Here is a 17,183-nt window from a genome sequence, read left to right on the forward strand (position 1 = left end):
CTCGATGTATGGAGAATTAGAGTCCTGGTAATCGAGTTGGTTGTCCGGAATGTACCATTTCGGTCTCCGTGACTTCTTGTTCGAGAAAGCAACGATGCTTTCTGAACAGAACAAAAACCAAGCCATAATTTAGTTTTATAAAAACTAAAATAAAAATAGTACCAAAATTGTGGGTACACTGAGAGAAAATACAACCAGTTTCATGTTCGTTCAACAAATTTTTTGGTTAAAATAGCACCTACGTGCTTTTTGGTTCAAACAACAAGCTACTTGTCATTTGAATCAACAAGTCGATTTTATAAAAACAACCTGACACATATTGTTTTAAACATACGTTTGGCTGATTCAAACGGATAAACCGCAACAAGTCGAACTTGTTAAATTCACAATGCAAATTTCTCTCAGTGTTTCACCCATATGCGCGAATGCGCGTCTTACTTAGTGTTATCTCGCGGATAACATTCAGTAACTAATGTTCATATCAACATGTGTTCGTAATAGAATCACCATGTCTTACATGAGTTATGCCTTCGTGTTGACTCACGGTCAACCCCCTGGCTGCCTTCGTGTTGACTCACGGTCAACCCCCAGGCTCGCGTCTTGTTAAAAGTACGCGTTGTGTGATCATCCGTAGATGATGATAAAAATACTAGTCCACTGTTTTTCTTGGTTAGTGCGTTTTACGCTTTGGCATTGCCAACAACCAAGATAAACTTAGTATCAAAAGATAGTGCAGTGGACGCGTGCGTCTGTTGCCGTGCACGAAAAAATAATGAGGATCCCACCGCCGGTTGACACCGACCTGAGGGTGGGGGGAAGGTTTAGAGCCAATTGAAATACTTATTTTTTATAAATCTCTAAAATAAGCGTGCAATATGTTGCCAGTAGATTAAATAAACTACAATAATGTAAACTTAATAATTATATCGAACAATGAAGCGAGGAAATATAATTGAGAGTAACTTTCTCTATTCAACCAAATACTATATAAACTCTAGAGTTAATACGTGCAGCTTCTAACGTTTCCCATACAATTGAGCGGCAACAATTTTACTAGCGCCATCTAGCGGTTCGAGTTGATCAAAGTAGTTGTTCAGACTTATTTTAGTAAATTAAAATGGAAAATGCTATTACTTGATCTACTTTAATATTTTTAGACGGAATAAAACAAAAAAATAAGAATTTGTGATATTTTTTAATTTTATGCTGTATGAAACTAAACTATTTTGATCAACTCATGCCGCTAGGAGCGTTAGTGTGCATGTTGCCAACTTCGGCACCGAGCTGCACGTATTAACTCGTAGAGTTTACATAGTATTTGATTCAACGCAGGCATCAAGGCCACAGAAGAATTGGTCTAGAATAGTACCAGAAAAAAAACGCATTTTGCCAAAATGTATTTTTACTTTGACGGTTATTGCCCTGTAGCTTCCATTAGTTTGTTTGGAGAGATTATCTGTTAGCCAATTAACAAATTATGAACATACCTTTATAATGTCAACGTCAGTCGATTTGACTTTTCTTGTAGAACTGTCATAAATGTCATAAATTCTATTTTCCGGTGTTTGTATACTAAGTTTATGTAAATTTCATTTAATAAGTAAAAAGAAATGGATTCTGCACCAAACATTGATAAATTTATAGATTCGTCGAATAAATTCATTGATATAAAGTTTTTGAAACCTTTGTCTAAGTATGACAACTTAGTAACACAGAATTTACATGCGGCTCAGATAAGTACTAGGTAAGTTGTAATCATCTTAAAAGTTACGATATTATAGGAACATTTTTGATAACTTTCACCAAATTTTGAACATTAGTTAAAGTAATGTATAAGGATTAGTGTGTGTAGTTAATTACTGAGTAATATTATCTTTATCTGGACCGGTCAAAGTTCACACAAATGTATGACTAAACTTTATTTTTCATGTATAGACATTAAAAAAATCATATTATTTTTTCTTCCTTTAGTTTAGTGCTATTATTTATTAAATAATACTATCACATGTGCATAAAACTCGTAAATGTGTACTTAACACAGCAAAAAGGAGTGTACAAGTTTTTAATGGGTTGGCAACGTGCATATGACACTCCTCGAGTTGCAGGCGTCCATAGGTGACCGCTTTCCACCAGGCGGACCGTATGCTTGTTTGCCACCAACATAGTATATAAAAAAGAAACTCCTACAATTAATAATGTCTCAATCTTTTTAGGCCAGCAGGAGCAAATGGACTATGGTGTTTCACTCTTCTGCCAATAGTATTAATAGTCTATAGCCTGCAATATGAAGTGTCAACAGCATACAAGTTAGCAGCGTGTCTATCCGCTGGACTCTTGTTTTATAATATACTATTCCATATTTTCATATGCATTACTAGCCTGGTGTTCACTTCAGGCTTGGGAGCAGGTTGCTTGGTATCTGGGTTGATAACAAGTACACTGGTGTACAGTTTTGTCAATGAAGGTAAATTTATTATTAAAAAAATTCCAAAAAGAACTAATTAAAAATAGTCCAAAAAGATACTTGTCTCTTCAATTTGTTTAATATGTTATTCCTTTAATAAAAAAAAAAATAAATAAATAAATAAATATATAAATTCCTTTAATATATATTTCCACCTTTCGAAAGATACTGGCTTAAATTTCAAACAAATCACTTTTGACTTGGGTTAGTTGTGTTCTAAGAATGCAATTTGTATCACAAAATTTTAACTAGTCAGAAAACTTTGCCAACAAATTTACTAATCTAACTATTATTGCTTTACAGGAACTATTTTTGTCTTACTTTTTGCTTTCCCGACCCCATTCATATTCTGTGTGTTACTCAAGCATTTACTGTCATATCCCAAAACATTTACTCTCGGAGAAGCAGTGATAGTTGCACAGAGCGCAGTGATCTCAGTTAATGTGATAGTGGCTCAGAATATGTACAATTTGGAAGAATGTGAGGATGCGGATCTAGTCAATGGTGTTGTTATTGTAAGTTTTAGAGTTAGACCAAGTTACTTTGAAAATGATTGTGAGATGTGTGTGGACACAGCACAGCGGGGTTATTTTAAATATAGAAACTTTTATCAAAATTATGAAGTTTATTTAACACATGCATTTAAAACACTATCAACTAGCTTCCATTGAGTCTACCAAATTATATATTAATGAAAAAAATATAATATTGCATTTGTTTTGCCAACATGCAACATTTGCATGTTTTTAATCTATTCTAGTGGGTTGTTGTTGTTGGTTACCATTAAGCCGAGATTTACTTGTATCTTTACATGAATAAACTGATAAAGCGGCTTTATAGCAATCGAAGAAGTGGGACATTTTCCCGTGCACACTCACAAATAAAGGTTGAGATTTGCTGTAATCTAAAAAGTCGCGATATATGTTGCATTTTTTTTTCAGACAGCCTTGTCCACAGTTGGATTAATTGTTACAACCCTATGTTTATTGAAAAAAGAATCAAGAACATTAAGATTATTTATATACATCTTCACCGCTGCTGCGGCGTTCGCTGTCATACAACTGTATACATTAGTTGGACTGACTTGTATACCTCAATTATTTGTATTTCTCTTCATGAATACAACCAGAGTAAGTATTTACATATATTAGACTTACTCGTATAATGACCGGGATATAGACCGTGATTACCTTTTTGATTTTTGTCGAGAGCTCCCAAAACAAAACCAAACGTAGTGACACTGAGTAGTGGTAACGCTGAAAGCGAACGCAGTCGGCGCGCGAAGGAGGGTAGATCGCATCGCGCGCTGCTGTTTACGCAACTTTGACAATTTTGACATCCACCCTTCAGTTTTCCGAAACTCACAGTATTTATGTCGCAGGGATTTAGTCAAAGACGTTATATTATAATTTCACTAGTGAAATTTTAATTACACTGATTATTGTCAATAACGAAAGATTCGCATAATTTCACGGGCTTATTTCAGTGATATTGTAATGTCACTGGACCGCATAAGTGATATTATAATAAACCTAGGTTTATTATGAGTTATGTTTGTGGTGGGAGTCCCGCGTGATCTGATTGGTCCATAGAAGTAATCAGTCGCCATTTGTAGCTCAGTTGGTAACGAAAGCGGACCAATCAGCGATCGGTCTGACAATATCACGGCTTTCTCAAACCAGTGCTATTGTCAATTTATCACCGTCTTACAATTTCACTGTATCGGTCTAGTGAAATCATAATGTCACTGAAACTAGCCCGTTAAATTGTGAGAAATGCAAACGATTGACAATAATCAGTGTAATTAAAATTTCACTAGTGAAATTGTAATATAACGTCTTTGACTAAATCCCTGCGACATTTATATTATTCTGATTTTGATAATTTTCGTTACTTTTTTGGTATTAAAAAGCCTAGTACAGTCACCGACAATAACATCGTACAGAATTAAACCGCAAAATATCTAACACAACCTTATTTCTATAGTAATAAGAACATTGCAAAAAGGCCAGGTCAAAAGTACTCGAAACCGGCGAGCGTGTATGAGAAACGTTATGAAAGTGTGTGAAGCAAAAGTGGTTTGTTAGGATCAGGATCGTAGTAAATGGAAATCCGTGATCTCTGCCTACCCCTCTGGGAAACAGGCGTGATTGTATGTATGTATGTATGTAATAAGAACATCATGTGAGATATTTATGCAGCCTTCTTTTTGTACAATGGTATCATGGTATGACTGACTGTACTCAAAAATATTTTTCGACCTTGTTAGAGAAAGTTAAGGTCAAAAAAATTTATCATAATCAGATATGCAAACCTTGTTCCTACTACAAATGAATTCCACTGTCAAAGATTAATTTTAAAAAATGTTAGAGATGAATGTTGAGGGATTGAGCAGGATCGTGTGAAAGAGGATATGAGAAAGAAATAAGTTATTGCTGAGATAACGAAAGAGAGAAGAATGGAAGAGGAAGACGTACCGACCTTACATAACGTGGGATAAGGGTAGGAAGAAGAAGATACGTTTGCACTTTATTTCTTATTCTATTTCAGGCAAAACTGCTAGCCTTCTGGTTGAGCCTAGTACTAGTCGCTGTATTCGTGCTGGTCTTACGTACTAGACAAGCTGAGAAAGCTACCACAGTGACGAGGAAGACGTTCCATCTGCTCGCAGCGGGGGTTTTTGCTACGGGGATTTTGGTGGACTTGAGACTTATAGAAATGGCGACTGGCGTTGGGTTTGGGCTGCTTATTTTAGTTGAGGTAATTTTACGTTTTACTATTAGAGTTACAATATCAGTAAAGAGTTTTACCTTAGGTCTTTTTAATAGTACATTGTGCAACAAGGGGAGGAAGATGAATATTACGAGAGTAAGCTAAATCGCAACGGCTTGCCGGAGCAATGTAAAGACTCGAGTTTGTAATATTCATACTCCCCGAGTTACAGTGTTTTTCATCACACTCGCAATGTAAAAGATATGTAAATAGATGTAAAAAAGTTAAGTACGGTACTAGAAATTTCATTATTCCCTTGGGAGAACGATTTTTCTATAACTCACGCTCCGCCTGCGTGCAATAGCACATTTAAAGTGCGGGTGTGACGAAATATCCATTTGCAAATAGCAGATCCTTAACACTTTCGCAACCAAGAACCCGCCTGGTGGCCTCGTGAACTTTGCTCAGATGCCGGAGAACCCGCCAAGCGGGTTCTCGCCATAAAAGCGGGCGGTTATAAATTACGACCGGTTATGTTTGTCATAGAAATATGATCATAGGCAACATGCCGTCCTGTTTATTCACGTTGGAGAAAAAGGGAGGCATACAGACCATGATCATATTTCTATGATAAACATATGATAGTGGACTATCGGCCCTAGTGCGTATTTTTTGTCTGGTAGTGATACTAGTGATGTGTGTTATGAGTGAACTTACCCAGTTGCGCCTAATATTTTCATCGGGATTTAATTATTTAGCATCTATCATAAAAGTACTACAATTACACGCACACTACTGTTACAGTTCATACTGTGGCACATTCAATACTGTAACTTTCATTTTCAGGCTTTGAGGAAATCGGATATAGAACCTATCTCGTCAGCATTGCAATCAGCTTTCCTCGTTTACAGTGACGAAAAGGTAAACAAATGATAAGTATCAATACAAGCAAATTTACCGTCCATAGACTAACAACATCTCTTTTTCTGTTACAAGGATTGCGGCGAATTCGCGCTAACCCCCCTCTACATGTACTGCGGTCTCGGATTCGGTCTGATCGCGCCGCGCGAGGCACCAAAGCTAGAGCAACTGGCAGGCGTGCTGTCAGTCGGTGTTGGTGACGCAGCCGCTAGCTGGTTTGGCAAGAGATACGGACACAAGAAGTGGCATGGTACGAACATATTAGCTGTTTAAAACGAAATAAATATATCACAAAGGACACAAAGTCCTTCCTTACTAGCTGCCCTAGTCGTTTGTACGCTGTCGTTAGGCGAACGACAACGCCCCATACAGATGTCGTAGCCACTGGCGATGGCGCCGAGTGTGAAGAAACGAGGCTTGCTTGAATTTACTTGTTAGTAATTCTATTAGGCCCAACTTTCTTCTTTAATCTAAACGTAAAACAAAATTTAAAATAGACTAACTAGTAACAAATTATTTTCAGGACAAAATCGAACAGTGGAGGGCACGTTGTTCAACATACTATCACAAATTATGACAGTCTACTGCCTTAGTTTATTTGGTAAGACATTTTTATGAATACTTTTTTAGAGGCTCAGAATTTATTGTGTTAATGCATTAAGGACCAGAAGTCGGCTTTCTCAAGCAAAAAAGTACCACATAGCATAGTCGCTTAAGCTGTAAAAGGTAATTTGTATGTAAAGACGTCATCCTTATAGTAAGCGATAATGTGGTAAGTTTTACTTGCGATCGTCACATATAATGTGTATAATACATACAATCTCTTTACGATGCGTCGATCTGATTTCACCTTTTAATCTCCAGATATAATAGACTGCAAGAACGCCGTTTTCCGCACAACCATAGCGGCGACGGCGACCAGCCTCGTGGAAGCCAAGACAGACCAGGTGGACAACTTGGTACTGCCGCTGATCAACATTATTGCGTTCCAGTTTACACACGCGTTGAGCTAGATACTCTTTCGCACCCAAGATCCCGCCCAGTGGGCACTCGTGAACCTTGCTCAGTGTCGGAGAACCCGCCTAGCGGGTTCTCGCCATACAAGCGGGCAGTTATAAATGTGGAAAACTTTCTGACGGTAGATATATCAGATAGAGTATGTACTAAGTATGTACACCGAAACAAGGTAGTCGTACCAATCGTTTGAGTCGAAAATTACATGATCCATGTTACTATTTTTGTAAACTGTAAAATATGAATGTTTGTAAAACTATTATCGTCACTATGGCGTACAATGGTCTATTTTTTACTGGAAGTGATGAAATAAGTGATATTTAAGACTGCGGGTATATTTTATATAAACATGTATGTAACTCTATGTACCTACATTTTGCGGTACTGATTTCGACCCATGTTTTGATGATGGAAACCAAAGGTTCCAAGAACCATTTGGTAATAGAACTTGACAAGCCCATAAGTTTAAAACTGTTTGACTGTCTAAAATCGAAGTGCAGTCAAGGTAGTAAATATAGTAGCGGACAAGGTGCCAAAAATATGTCTCCACGACCTTAACACATGAGCAATACAGTCGTGTACACATTAGTCACATTGTACACATCTATATTTAACCCATTCGCTGACACTACGTCGACAGCCGAACTACTGCCGCAGAAAAGGCATGTATTTTGTCTGCCAGCGAAAGGGTTAATACCTTGACTGTAAAGTCAAATCAAGAGCTTGCATAAGAAATTAAATTTTAGATAAAGGCCTTTTATACTTTTGTACCTAATAATTTATTTACTTAGACATTCCAAAGAGATTTTTTAAATAAAATATTTTTTTCTTTCAATTAAAATTGTTTATTGTTAAATGTTGTTTCTTTTAATTTGTTCCTGTGTTCATTCTGCTACCATTATTGTAATAGGTCTACCACTGTCCAGGTCTAATGATTTTATGTGGTTGCAGAGGTTACTGACTACTGGATCTTATAACTAAAATTAGCATTATTTTATTACATTTGACTTACTAAATTCATATAAATATTTTCTGTTGCTGTCACAAATATGTATGTTTTTCTTTTGTGCATTAAAATTAAATAAAAATATAAATCAATGTCATGTAAGGTAACAAACCCTTCATTGCGAATGTATCTAATCGGAATATTCACTCCAACTTCAAGTAAATAAGAGATGGCCGTAATGATCCATCGTTTGACGTGGAGGACCTGTGTGACACAAATAAATGCTATAGGAATTGATCATGTCATAATTGATATTCTAGCGAATCCTGTCTTAATATTTAGGTCAATGCCTGTCTTAATATTTAGAAAATCATATTTAGTTTCACGTGGTAAAGTTGTGCTACCCATTTTCATTAACAATGTCCACGTCATTTTGCTCATTTTCAACTGCTTGCTTTTCATTTACAATATTGACATCATTTAACTTATTTTCCTCAGTAATTCGTTGTCGTTTTTCATTTGCAATGTCCATGTCATTTTGCTCATTTACAAATGTAATTTGCTTTTCATTTTCATCTACAATATCTACATTATTATGTTCATTTTCGACATTAACATTTAGTACATTTTCATTTACAATGTCCAGATCATTTTGTGTATTTTCAACAACATTGTTTAGTTCAATTTCATTTTCCATATTCACATCATTTTGTTCATTTTCAATCTTGATTTCCTGTCCATTTTCATTTACAATATCCACATTATTTTGTTCATTTTCAATTTCAACTTGATGTCCATTTTCGTTTTGATTATTCACATGTCCATTTTCTGTTTGATTGTCATTATTTTCTTCTTTTACTTCTAATTTTATTATTTTGGCTTTATCATCACAGTTTGTTCCACTGATACTTATATCACTATTACGTTTCTTTATAAGTACGCGTTGCTTTTTAACCCCTTTACATTTAGCTTTGAACATTTTCTCTAAAGTCATAACACTATATCTATCTATGGTCCAGTCAACCACTGAATATTCTGCCTTTTTCATAGGATTCTCTTCTTCTGAATATGTCGGTATGTCTAATCCAAGTATGTTCATAACTTTCTCTAAAACATCGTCGACGTAATAGTTTATTACAAGGTCAGCTTTGTTGTCCTGGCAAAAAAAACAAACGGTATTAATTATTATGTCACTAGCTTTTGCCCGCGGCTTCGCTCGCGTTAGAAAGAGACAAAAAGTAGCCTATGTCACTCCCCATCCCTTCAACTATATCCACTTAAAAAATCACGTCAATTCGTAGCTGCGTTTTGTTGTGAAAGACGGACAAACAAACAGACATACACACTTTCCCATTTATAATATTGGGTTGGTAAGAAAGTAATGAGCGAATCATAACCAATATTGTAATTTTTATTTAATTTATTATTTTAATCATTTATCAAAAATATAACGGCCTTCGTTATCTACTACTTGTCTCCATCGTTCTGGTAAAGAATGAATAGCATCGGCGAAGAAGTTCTTAGGTTTAGATTCAAAAACTCAGCTATGTACTGTCGTAGATGGGCTTGATCATCGAACTTTTTTTCATTCAAGGCATTGCTTAGCGATCTGAATAATGCGTAATCCGTAGGTGCCAAGTCTGGAGAGTACGGTGGATGAGGTATCACTTTCCAACCTAGCTCCAATAGCTTTAGCCGAGTCACTTTTGCAATGTGTGGGCGAGCATTGTCGTGTAAGAAAAAACTTTAGCATGCTGTGGACGATTCAGACAGATTTTTTGGTTTAAATTTTCAAGCTGATTACAGTATACTGATGCGGTAACAGTCATTCCACTTGGTAGGAGTTCCCAGTGAATAATACCAGGAATATCCCACCAAACGGACAGCATAACTTTTTTCGGGTGAGGCTCTGTTTTTGGTGCCTCTATTCCTTTTTCGTTTGGAGCTAGCCACTGACGTTTGCGTGTGTGATTTATATATAAGACCCATTTTTCATCTCCAGTGATAAGATGGTCCAACCAGTTGAATGTGCGGCGAAAAGACAGAAGTTGTATGCAGATATCGGCACGGCGGTTTAGTTGATCTCTATCAAGAGTATCAAGTTCGTGCGGTATCCAAACACTGTATTTGTAGTTTTTTCCCAACTCGTGTAAATGTGTTTCTATGGTGACATGAGAGCAGCCTAACTCGGTAGCAAGAGTACGACTCATTAGCCTCGGATCTCCTTCAATTAAGGTTTTTAATTTGGCTACATCAATCTTCACCGGTCGACCAGACTTAGGTTGATTAGATAATGAAAAGTCGCCACTACGAAACCGCTGGAACCATCGTTTCGCCGTGGCCTCAGACACAACTTCAGGAGCAACACGCTGACATATATTACGCACTGCTTCGGCGTCTGAATGGCCAGACTGAAATTCATATAGTAAGCAATGCCTTACATGCACTTTTAATGCTCGGCGACAGCTAGTGAATGACTGACGAGAAACTGTGCGACTCGCCCTTTATATACTTTCGACCATAGAAGATTCTAGAACTCTCTCAAAAATTTTATGTGGAATTCAATTGATCGCTCATTACTTTTTTACCAACCCAATATTAGTATGGATGTAACAAAAATATGGTATAATAAAATTAATAGTTTTAACTATTGCTTACGTGTTTTGTGGGTTGCAAGTTACAGATGACAAGTTTCCCTCCATATTTTACTGTTTCTAAAGGTAAGTTCCCACTAGGAACAATTTGCAAAGTAGTTCCTAGACATATACTGAGGTCTGCAATACTGAAAACAAATTAACATTTTTTTTCACCATTTTAATTTAGCTAAATTGGTTTAGTCTATCTATGTTTGGGTGCTGCATTTTTGTTTATATTCATAGATGAGTGCTGCTTTCATTCAATTCTTAGACAAAAATTGATGTCATGATAAGTAAGAAAAAGATAATATTTAACTTATAAATTATAAAATATGCATCACAGCATTTCACATAAAATCTTTTGCATACGAAACTGTGAGGGATGAACAATTATAATTTCAAGAAGGGAATAATATTACATTATTACCTAGAATGCCACTCTGCCATAAGCAGATCATTCTCCGGCAAGCTGTGCTCCCAATCCAGGACTCCATCATAGAGTCGCCCGCGGCAGGGCCTGCCACAAATGTGTGCCGCGGCGCAAGGCACGCCACTGCACTTCTTGCCTACTGTCTCCACAGGAGAGCTCCGGACAAATTGCCTGTCCATCAAACACAAATTTTAATTAAAATTTTGATGAATATCAAATTACAGATCTGTATGAAATGTAAGTAAATGAATTAGCTTTTAACACTTAAAATTTCATGACTTTCAATATTGTCCACAATTTACATTTAGATATTATCCAGTTGCAAGCTCTTAAGTTGGTTCAGTATACATTTAGCCTGATTTCTTAAGCAAATTAAGAGCAAAGTCAGTAGCACAGGTTGCCAAGCTGGAAAGATGTTAAAAAAATGAGCTAGTACAAGAATTTTCTACAGGAATAAAGCTTTGGACATTATTTTGTCCACCAGCGAAGCTACTGCTGCTATTGTATCTTCCAACAATTTGACATCTTAGAGAAATTGTTTTCAGATTCATTTCACACAAGGACACGAATTCAAACATTGTTACACACCTTTTGCACAAGTTGCACTCATCAACGAACATATTCCCATGCAGCTCGGAGAGAAACTCTCTTGGCAGCCCCGATTTTAAATGCAAACCATCTATGTTTTGGCTCACAATGTAATGAACCTTATCACATTCTACGAGTTTCTTTAGTATGAGATGGGTTTTTGTAGGCTTCGCATCAGCAAATGAAACATTTATAGAGGGCTTTTTGCCTTTTTTCTCTAGGGTCCATACACCATTTGGTCCTCTGCAAAGAAAAACAGGTGCATTAATAAGTGCATTAATTATTTTTCATCATTCATCTTTCTCTTCTCTCTTTAAAGGAAGAGTGAATAGGCTATTACTGAATCTGTAAGCTCTGTCTTAGACTCTGTTTTTCGCGGATCAGTCCATAGCAAAAAATATTCACTTTAAATTGCAAATTAAATACAATAAAAAAAAACTTAATTAAAACATTTAAAACTTAACCCAAGAGAAGAGGGTAGATCGACGCGTACGCGATAGCTAGCTTATGCTGTGCTCTGTGTTCAAATAAATAGTTAGAAGTGTTTTTTAAGGAATATACCAGCAAGTTACTGTGAATTACAGTGAAATACTTCACCACTAGTGTTATCCAAGCAAAACAAAAACAAAATAAGGACAATTTGTGCATAAACTTAAAATAGTGTATCTTCCTACCCACAACTTTGAAAATATAAAAACCAAATAATTTTATTCAATAAAACAGACTTAAATAATTATCAAAACAACCATGAAGTGTTCCAAATGCAATAAAGCAAGCGGTGCTAAGTGCTTAATAATTAGTTGTGACTCATGTTCGACCAAACTTTGCCAAGAATGTGCAGGACTTTCACCTACAGAGGTGCGCGTGTTTGAGCTAAAAACTATCCAAAGAGTGGTTCAGTTCTTGTGCATGGACTGCAAGAAAGCTATGCGCGAGCTCCCGCGCATTCTGGAGACTCTTCAACAGCTTCAAAAACAGGTTGAAGACCTAAAAAGGCGCAATGACATTGCAACTCGTGAAGAGGTCATTCAGGAGCTGATTGAGCGGAAAAAGCGGGCCAAAAATGTCATAATCTTCAATGTACCGGAAAGTTGCTCAAACCAGCCCGAAGAAAGGATACAGCATGATGTGCGAGAATGTGAAAAAATTGTAGCAACCATTACCGGAGAAGTAAATATGTCTGGGGTCAAGGTCGTGCGGCTGGGACGCCCGGATAACAGATCATCCAAACCGAGGCCAACGAAAGTCATGTTTAACAACAAACATGACGCATTGAAGATTCTTAAAAACAAAGGCAGGCACGCCAATGGCAAGAACATCAAGTCTGACCAAACACCTACCCAACAAGAATACCTAAAAATGCTACGCACAGAATTAGAGGACCGCACAAGAGAAGGAGAGGACAACCTCACAATTAAATTCATTAATGGTTGCCCCAAAATCATTACTCTGGCAAAAAACCAAGCCACCCAACAATAACATCTTGCAATAATAAACAAAACTTCACAAACCTACCTATTTTAAGCAATATCATCATATACACTAACTTAGGCTCATTACAACCAAAATTTGATCTATTTCATGCTCGTGTTCTTACATGCAAACCCAAGCCGATTATCATAGCTGTGACTGAAACATGGTTGAATGCGAATATACCTAACAATCTAGTGAGTATTCCGGGTTATGATCTATATAGAAAGGACCGTGGTGACCGGAGAGGCGGAGGCGTCGCCGTGTACGTGGCTCAGGAGGTATGTGGACTACAAGTAATAGCTAAGTTTAATACCAGCTACTCGTCCTTGAAGTCTATTGATACGCTATGGCTAGACATAACTTTAAACCAATACCATCTACTATTTGCATGCATTTATCGACCGGATGATTCTTGTATATATGAAGAAAAAATATTATTAAGTGAAATAACCTCTGCCTCCATATCACAAAACGTCATCATTACGGGAGATTTCAATTACCGTGAGATAGCTTGGCCACTAACAAACATTCAACACAGTGAAAGTAGAAGAGAGTTTATGTTTGAAGATATGTTCGTGCAAAGCAATTTATATCAATTGGTCCAGAAACCCACCCGACACCGAGAAGGCAATCGATCATCGCTTCTCGACCTTGTCATGACAAACGACGAAAACTTGATTGTAGATGTTGAGCACCAACCACCTGTTGGTAAATCAGATCACGATTTGTTGCTACTGTCAATGCAGCTGGAAAACAACAATAAGCTTAGTAAAGTTAAAAAACAAACAGAAAAAACTACTTTAAATCTGACACGGGAAGTATAGACTTGGCTTTGTATGAAAGCAATATTTTAGACTTAGTAAAAACGCGTAATACAACAAACTGTAAGTGGGAAACATTTGAATCCACCATACTCGAAGTAGCAAACAAGCACACACCAAACATGAGACCACCATGCAAGCCACCACTTAAACCTTGGATCGACAAGGACATAAAACTAAAAATACGGGAAAAACGAAAAGCATGGGACAAATACCTACTTACGGGAAGCAAAGACGATTACAAGTACTACAGGACACTTAATAACTCACTTCTAAATATAACTAGGCGATCTAGAACTGAATATGAAAGCCGTATAGTAAACCTCGGACCTAAAGCTTTTTACGCGTACATTAGAAAACAGCTATCTACTAAAGTTTCAGTTCCCCGAGTTATGCGCGACGGAGACAATACAGTAACATGCGAGGTTGACATAGCAAATGCCCTCGCCAAACGATTTGAAAGTAATTATGTTAAGGAGTCAAATGACCCAGTACCTCTAGTTGCGTGCCCTCGCATTCAGGAATCTTTATGTAACATTACCATTACAGAAGACTTAGTCTGGAACAAACTGAAAAAGCTGCGCGATGACACTTCCATGGGCCCCGACGGAATTCCAGCGATCCTACTAAAGAAATGTAAAGCTATTCTGCCACCACTGACGCACATTATGAAAGAATCATTCAACACATCAACCGTGCCGCAGAAGTGGAGGAACGCCATAGTGACACCTATTTACAAAAAAGGAGACAAGCTCAACCCCAATAACTATAGACCTATCAGTCTAACTTGTCTAGCCGTTAAACTAATGGAAGCGATTATAAACGACGAAATAAGACAATTCCTAGATAGTAACCATATCATCGTCGATCAACAACATGGATTCATGAAAAGGAGATCCACCGTCACCAACCTATTAGCATGTGTCAAAATCTGGTCTCACCATCTGGATAACGCGGAACCAATCGACGTGATATACCTAGACTATGAAAAAGCCTTTGATAGAGTGCCTCATCGCAGACTCCTGGCTAAGTTGGAACACTTCGGCATAAGGGGAAAGCTTCTACAATGGATAGAATCATTTATAAAAGACAGAAAATTCAGGGTGCGAATAGCTGACAGCGTATCTGACGAATTTGATGTCTGGAGTGGTGTTCCGCAAGGATCGGTGATCTCAACCACCTTGTTCAATATATTTGTGACTGACTTACAAACCGTCATCAAGTCCAACTTCAGCTTCTTCGCGGACGACTCCAAGCTGTTTGTTAACCCACTGATAGACCACAGCAAGCTACAGTTAGACCTGGACAGAATTAAGGACTGGTGCCTCACATGGCTTATAAATTTGAACGAAACAAAATGCACAGTTCTGCACATGCACAAAAAGAACCCAAATTTGCCCTATACTTTAAATAATGTACAGTTAGCAGATACTGCGACCCAACAAGACCTGGGAGTTATTATGTCTAACGACCTGAAGTGGGAACCGCATATTTCCAAAATGGTAAAAAAGGCCAACTCGATAGTTTACATAATTAGAAGAGCTTTTCGTATCCTTACTCCTGAAACAATGCTAAAAATATACAAGACCTATATAAGACCTATTCTGGAATACGGTTTTCAAGTATGGAATCCATACTTCAAAAAAGACATTGATATGATCGAGCGAGTGCAGCGTAGAATTACTAAAATTCCCGCACAACTAAAGTCACTCTCCTACGAAGAAAGATTAGTGAAGCTGGGCCTGACGTCACTGCAAAAGAGGCGTGAACGTGGAGATTTGATCGAGACCTTTAAAATCATTCAAGGGTACTATGACTGTCCAGAACTAGTCGACCTGTTCACTCGAAATTCAAACACGCGCACAAGAGGACACAACATAAAACTTGTAACAACAAAGCACAAAACAAATATCGGTAAAAACTTCATTACAAACAGAATAGTGCAAGCTTGGAACAAATTACCCTCTGAAGTTGTGAACTCCACCAGTGTTAATCAATTTAAAAATAGACTAGACAAACTATCTAAGTAGTGAAATCGTGCAAAGTGAACTATGATTTAGACGTACCAGCATCAGCTGCCTGTCTAAAACGAAATAATAAATAAAAATAATAAAATCTATACAACAAAAACATGTGATCAGCAGCACAGGCTTTGCCAAGTTTTTCTCACATTTTGCTGTCTGTACAGCGCCAATGTATATTTGAATATTTTAAAATTATTAGAAAGTACAAATTCTAATGAATAGAAAAGTTAAAATGCCAATACAAAAATTATTAATTTAGAAAATCACAACAAACCAAAAATCCACTAAAAGAAAGTAAACTCTATATCATACACTAAAGGTTTGAATTACATCAACAACTTTTGATTTTCTTTGCAATAGTTAAGGTGCAAGTATAAAACACCTTCAGTCTTGTACGATGAACTATATGGACTACATTTTAGAATAAGATAAGTGAACTCACCTGAAGTCTGGTATACCAGCTGAAGTGCTGATTCCAGCACCAGTGTGAACTACCACATGTCTACTTTGATTTATCAACTGAGCCAATAGATCACACTTCTTGTTGAATGTATCAATAGAATCAAATTTCTGGAATTACAAACAGTTATATTAACATAAATATTCTCAAATAATTCAAAATCTAAAAGGACAACAAAGTAGTATATGTTTACCTCAGGAATTCCTAGGACTCCTTTGTGTTCATAGGGTGATAAACCTTCAGCATAATTACAAGACATGTTGAATTAACATTTACGCTTAAATTATAGTATATTTCATTTCATTATTCAAGTAATTATTATGGAATTTACAAAAAACTATCGCTTCAATACTAAACACAGGTGAACACACCAAAGATCAAGCTTGACATATGTTATGACGCGTTCAGAATTAACGAATTCGATTAAAGCACCGCTCAAGTAGCCTTAACAGACTATCCTACTACGATAAATTCACGGTACTCTGCACCCGTTCTTTCAAAACTTTTTACCTTAAACCATAGATTTAGAATTATTAAACTAGATCGTTTAGTTAGGTCAAAAAGTGTGTCCACATGAGAGGTAATTGTTTGGGCTAGTGTCCCTCTCGCACTTGCTGACAATGTCAACATTATTCAGTGACGTCATCACTGTCATAAATTGGGGATACCAGTCAATTTTCAAAGTTACTACTAA

General features: G+C 36.9%; 2 protein-coding genes across 3 annotated transcripts in view; one reads left to right on the forward strand and one right to left on the reverse strand.

The window, feature by feature from the left end:
- The first annotated feature begins 1,550 nt into the window (after positions 1-1,550).
- Positions 1,551-7,918, forward strand: LOC125234131 (dolichol kinase). The gene is made up of 9 exons (XM_048140328.1): positions 1,551-1,744; positions 2,214-2,464; positions 2,768-2,979; positions 3,406-3,594; positions 5,015-5,224; positions 6,023-6,097; positions 6,173-6,347; positions 6,621-6,698; positions 6,962-7,918. Exons 1-9 carry the CDS (start codon positions 1,611-1,613, stop codon positions 7,108-7,110), a joined length of 1,473 nt encoding a protein of 490 aa, XP_047996285.1. The 5' UTR covers positions 1,551-1,610; the 3' UTR covers positions 7,111-7,918.
- The window catches only part of LOC125234127 (NAD-dependent protein deacetylase Sirt6), a 309,879-nt gene continuing 299,911 nt past the window's right edge, over positions 7,216-17,183 (reverse strand). Inside the window, exons 1-6 of one of the 2 annotated variants that reach the window (XM_048140324.1) lie at positions 16,683-16,981; positions 16,472-16,599; positions 11,712-11,954; positions 11,121-11,294; positions 10,716-10,839; positions 7,216-9,213 (exon numbers count right to left, since the gene is read on the reverse strand). In XM_048140324.1, the coding sequence (XP_047996281.1) occupies positions 8,458-9,213; positions 10,716-10,839; positions 11,121-11,294; positions 11,712-11,954; positions 16,472-16,599; positions 16,683-16,748 (1,491 nt within the window). In that variant the 5' untranslated portion in view covers positions 16,749-16,981 and the 3' untranslated portion in view covers positions 7,216-8,457. Of the gene's footprint in view, positions 9,214-10,715; positions 10,840-11,120; positions 11,295-11,711; positions 11,955-16,471; positions 16,600-16,682; positions 16,982-17,183 lie in introns of those variants that run through there. The other variant, XR_007177939.1, reaches the window with a different exon arrangement.

The sequence above is a fragment of the Leguminivora glycinivorella genome, chromosome 15 (assembly GCF_023078275.1).
Source record: "Leguminivora glycinivorella isolate SPB_JAAS2020 chromosome 15, LegGlyc_1.1, whole genome shotgun sequence".
NCBI classification, from domain to species: Eukaryota; Metazoa; Arthropoda; class Insecta; order Lepidoptera; family Tortricidae; genus Leguminivora; species Leguminivora glycinivorella.